Source organism: Suricata suricatta, chromosome 6 (genome assembly GCF_006229205.1).
Source record: "Suricata suricatta isolate VVHF042 chromosome 6, meerkat_22Aug2017_6uvM2_HiC, whole genome shotgun sequence".
NCBI classification, from domain to species: domain Eukaryota; kingdom Metazoa; phylum Chordata; class Mammalia; order Carnivora; family Herpestidae; genus Suricata; species Suricata suricatta.
The window spans coordinates 2,080,948-2,086,540 of record NC_043705.1 but is presented as its reverse complement, the minus strand read 5'-3'; the positions used below and the strand labels follow the sequence as shown (position 1 = coordinate 2,086,540).

Sequence of the window (5,593 nt, the reverse complement as noted above, 5' to 3'; positions counted from 1 at the left end):
ATGCTTATTGGAGAGATCAAATTTAAGCTTGAGCTTGTTGATTCTCTGAATACAAATGATGAGGGGATACTAACAGAATCCATTCTATTGACCAGATGAATATTATTGAAACCTGAGTATGTGTTTGTTGAAGGAACTTCAACAAATTAAGTGCATGATATTGGGGTTTCCCAACTATATTTGCTTAATTCAAGAAATGTATTTAGCCCATGTTTTATGTGAATCACAGAAATATCTTATTAAAGCATTCTTATGCTATGACAAAACTGTTTTGACTGCAAATATGTATGTGAAAAAATTATACCAATTTAAGTATTATTTAGATTATCAAAAGAGGACAATTAAAGGAGAAGTAGGAAAAGTAAACATAGAAGGGGGTAGAGCATTAATAGAAAAAATAGTGACATTTCTATGGTTATTAATTTTTGTCCTATAATCTCAACATATTTATGAGGTAAGGAAATTTTGTTTTCAGCAGCCCCTCTGAAAATGGTTCATGTTATGTTATCAGTTACTATATTTTATGGGCCTGCTTCATATCCATGTGTTTTGAAAGTGTCCACTATCTTTCAGGTGAAGCTGGTTAGGAGACAACATGGAGAAAATGAATGAGACGTTGAGCACAGACTTCATTCTCCTGGGCCTTTTCCCTGGAATTAAACATGTTGACCTCCTTGTCTCTGCTGTCCTACTCATCTACACCATTGCTATCACAGGAAACACCACTTTGATCCTCCTGATCTGGGCAGATCCACACCTCCACACTTCCATGTATTTTCTGCTTAGCCAACTCTCTCTCATTGACCTGGCTTTCATATCTAGCATAGCCCCAAAAATGATGGTTAACTTTTTCACAGGAAAAAGGAAGATTTCCCTGATCAGCTGTGGGATCCAGATCTTCTTCACCTTGACTCTGGGGATTGCTGAGTGTCTACTCTTGACCTTCATGGCTTATGATCGTTATGTGGCCATCTGCAATCCTCTCAAATATCCAGTTATTATCAGCCTCCAGGTCTCCCAGAAAATGACCATTGGGTCCTGGGTGGGAGGGACGCTGGCATCCTTGGTCCACACAGCCTATGCCATGCACTTTCCCCTCTGTGGCCCCCGGGAACTCCACCACTTCTTCTGTGAGGTCAAGGCCATCTTGAAGCTATCTTGTGAGGACATCTCAGCCTATGAGAAGGGGGTAGTAGTTACCAGCATTGTTGTGGTTTTGCTCCCCCTAAGCTTCATCTTGACTTCCTATACCCTCATCTTCCTGCAGGTCTTGAAAATAAACTCCCGGGAAGGCAGGAGCAAGGCCCTGGCTACCTGTTCCTCCCATCTGACCATGGTCATCTTTTACTATGGCCCAGCCATGCTGATATACATGAGGTCCGGATCTTCCCACACCCCCATCATGAACCAGGCTCTCTTTATGTTCGACACCATCCTCACTCCCATGTTGAATCCCCTCATCTACAGTCTAAGGAATAGGGAGGTTGTAGCCTCAATGAAGAAGGTGCTGGGGAAATGCTCCATTCAAAATAGGTTTCCATGTTTCGATGACTAGACAGAAAACTTCATAGTTCAAATATCTCTGGGAGGCTTCAGGGTAGAGGAAACAATGGGATTCTGTTCCCATTTTCTTTCTTCAAATTTTGGACTCATCTTATCTGTGTCTCCTGATGTCTCTTCTCCTCCTAATCTCCTTTAAGTAACAAAATCAACAAATTCTCTGGATAGAGAAAAAAAAACTTTACGACTTCTAAGAGGTCTAAATCACAACCAGTTTTGCGTGTGAATATGTGTTTTTGCTTAATCCCATCATCATGCTTCACTTGTGTCACTTGGAATAGAAGATCTCTCTTCCTTTCTTTAAATGTGGTGAAAAGATATAAGAAAATTGTAGTGAGCTTGGGAAGAAAATACAGAGGCTTTTCTGAGGTCACAACTTTCATTAGATTTCATTAGTAACAAACCTCCGAATGCCCATTAATTCCATGTTGCCAATGAATAAAGCAAAAGTAAGTACGTCTTAACAATCATCACTTTTTTCCATCTGATAACAAAATAAACCATGTCCATTAATGGCCTGAATATCATGAATATCTTTATCCTTTTCTTTTTTTCCCCCTAACTCAACAGTAATTGCCTATGAATGTTCCAACTCTAACGTCTTGTTTCATTGTGATTTATCCACAATCCTACCATTCCCCTGGTCAGAGGATCATCACCCATCGGTAGCCTCTCACAACCTATGGGGTAAATTATACATTCTCTTATGTGACATCAGGGCCCTGTATGGCATGTCTCACCAATTCCACAATCTATTAGAGCTGCAGCAATTCTCACCAGCTAGTAGCTTCTTCAGGAATCATGCTCTTTCCAAACCCTGCCTGTTTCCACAGGCTGTTGCTTCTGCCTAGATAGTCATTTACCACCCCACTCTCCAGGCCCCCCTCTCTACCTGAACCCCCTTCCTTCAGATCTTAATTCAATACTTCTCACTCTGTGAAGCTTCCCCAGTTTCCTAGCAGGCTGACACATCTCCCTAGCACATCTCCCTCCTGTACTAACGTCTCCTGTATGTCCTATAACTTGCAAAATGCTTGCAATGTGTATTTGCTTAGTGGATTCCTTACTGAGCCAGTATATTTCCAGATTCCCCTCTTACCTTTTTTTGTGCTCCTTTCTCTTCTCCTTTATGTATTTCCACATAAATCTGCAGTAATAGTGATCTAAATTGTTTATTTTTACTCATTGAATAGTTTTGTGCTTTCTATAATTTATTTTAAAAGCATGAAGTCACTAAAATACAATTTTTTATATTTTAAGGCAAAATCATTAACATGTTTTATACTAATAAAAATTATAAAAGTGCTTTCTGTTTATTCTGTTTTTTATTCCTTATTGTTTTCACAGAAAGTGGAGTAAAAGGTCTCTGTGTCAATTAGCAAGAACATTAAAAATTCTATAAAAATAAAATTTATTATTTACATTTAGAATTTCTAGAAAGAAAATAACACCTTTTTAATTGCTAGCCCCGTTAAGATCAGGTCAACATTTCCTAAATAGTGTTCCACTAAATCAAAATGTCTAGAGTATCAGTAAAGAGAATTGAAAAGCCAAACTCTTGGTCAAAGTACAGAAGACCTGAGTTAAAGAAAAAAATCCTGGATATTTCCATTTTAGTGTAACATTTTCAGGGTCTTTAATATGTTAATAAGAGTTCCCTACCTTAAGATAGTGTGAGCAACGTTTTGCCAACGATTTTTCAAAATGTCTTGCAAAATGCGTTCAGGAATATTTAGTCTGAATTAACTCCCACAGTCATGCTCTTCCAGAGAAAAGGCTGACAAATGAAGCTCTAACACTGTATTGACGGGACACCTAAAGGTTGGATGAATATAATGTTATCTCCTTTTTACATCATGTTATAAAATATCCAGAACTTTGAAGGAGCACTTATATGCTGTTTAAAAGAGACTCATTTTAGACCTGAAGGCACTTTCAGATTGAAATTGAGGAGATGGAGAGCCATCTATCACGCGACTGGAAGTCAAAAGAAAGCTGGAGTAGCCACACTTAGACAAACTAAAGACTGGTTTTAAACTAAAGACTGTAACAAGAGATGAAGAAGGGCATTATATCATAATGAAGATGTCTACCATCAAGAAAAGCTAACAATTATAAATGGTTATGCCCCCAACTTGAAAGTACCAAATATATAAATCAATCACAAACATAAGTACTCTTATTGATAGGAATATGGTAATTGTAGGTGACTATAATACTCCACTTACAGATGGACAAATACTGTTGACTTATATATTTTTTAAAAGACACAGTAACAAGACAATGAAGAATTTCTGTTAAGGTTCTGTGAATCAATTTATTCCCAATTCTACATCAGAACAGGTTTATGACATAACTCTTTTCTTACGTTTTACTTGTGTAATCTTTGTCTATAAGGAGATGGTACATGATACCAATAACAGAGGAACAAAGCCAACATTTTAAGTTAGATGATGCATAATGCTATGTAAGGATTTATTTATTTGTGTATTTAATTTCTTTGAGGAATGTTTTCTAGTTTTCAGTAATTTTGTAGTTTTTACTTGTTTGGATAGGTTTATTCTTAAGTATTTTTTTTTTTGGTCATTGTAAATGAAATTGCTTTCTTAATGTCAGTTCTACATTTCTTATTGTTAGTGAATTGATTTTATATAATGAAAATCTGATTAATTTATTTTTTCTAAAACAATAAAATGTCTAGGGTTTCAGACTCTTAGAACTGTCAGTTTTAACAAACTACTAGTTTGTTCTCTATAGTTAACTATGGGGTAGTGGATGTGAGATGAATTAAGCAGGTGATAGGCGTTTAAGGAGAGCACTTGTGATGAGCACCAGGTGTTGTATGGAGTGTTGAATCACTATATTGTATGCCCGAAACTAGTATTACACTGTATGTTAACTGGAATTTAAATTAAAACATTAAAAGTGTATAGGTTTGGTTGTTGTTTTTTTTTACATATAAGCTCATGTCATCGACACAGATAATTTTACTTTTTTTTTTTCCCAATTTGGAATTATTTTATTTAATTTTTTTGACTAATAGCTCTAAAATTTCCAATACTATGTTGAAAGTAAATAGTTGAGAGTGAGTATTCCTATCTTGTTCATACTCTTAGGGAAGAATCTTTATTCTTTCACCATTGAGTATGAGGTTCCATGTTGGATTTTTATATAAGGCCTGTGTTGTATTAAGGTCATTTCCATCTATTCCTAGTTTATTGAGTGGTTTTATCATGAAAGTTTGTAAAATTCTGTCAAATATATATATATTTTGTATATCCACTGAGGTATTCATTTTATACCCTTTCCCCTTTATTCTTTGGTGTTTCACATTGATTGACATTTATGTGTTGAACCGTTTTTTGTTCCGGAATAAATCTCACTTGATCAAAATGTATTATCCTCTTAATGAGCTATTGAATTTAGCTTGCTAGAATTTGTGGAGATAACATAGACCATCTTTTCCATTTCTTTTCTTTCCAGACTTCTCATATCTTGTTGAACACTTACCATTTATCTTCTGTATCTGTTAACTCTTTTCCCCTACCTCTTTATCCTTTTCTAGGACTTTTGGGAAGAATTCCTTCAGGTCAAAAATTTATTTCTTTTTAGCTGCATTAATTCTACTGCTTATTTTACTATCTTATGTTTCAGTTCAACTATTATCTTTGTCATAATATGTCCACTTGGTTCATTTTAATCTTTTATTATTTCATAATGCTGGTATCTTGCCTGTTTATACTGTGGGAAATCTTACACTTGTGTTTCTGATGGCATACTTATTCCAGTTTTCTGTCTTTCTTTACAGGTGGTTGTAATTATTTAGGCCAGGAACTCTCAACCTCAGGCATACCTGCTACTCTAGTAGTTGCCAGTGAAGTGGGATGCAATTCCACGTCACTCTAGAATATATTAGGAGACATAGCCAACTCTGCTTGTTTGCTGCCATGTGCAGAAATATTAGAAATAACAAGTGAGGGCAACAAAATTGAGTCTGCTTCTGAAAATACTAAAGAAGCATTCTCCTCAAGCA

General features: G+C 35.9%; 1 protein-coding gene across 1 annotated transcript; it reads left to right on the top strand.

The window, feature by feature from the left end:
* The first annotated feature begins 595 nt into the window (after positions 1–595).
* LOC115294063 (olfactory receptor 2AJ1-like) lies at positions 596–1,555 on the top strand. Its single transcript, XM_029941764.1, has one exon. It carries the CDS (start codon positions 596–598, stop codon positions 1,553–1,555), a length of 960 nt encoding a protein of 319 aa, XP_029797624.1.
* The last annotated feature ends 4,038 nt before the right edge of the window (positions 1,556–5,593 follow it).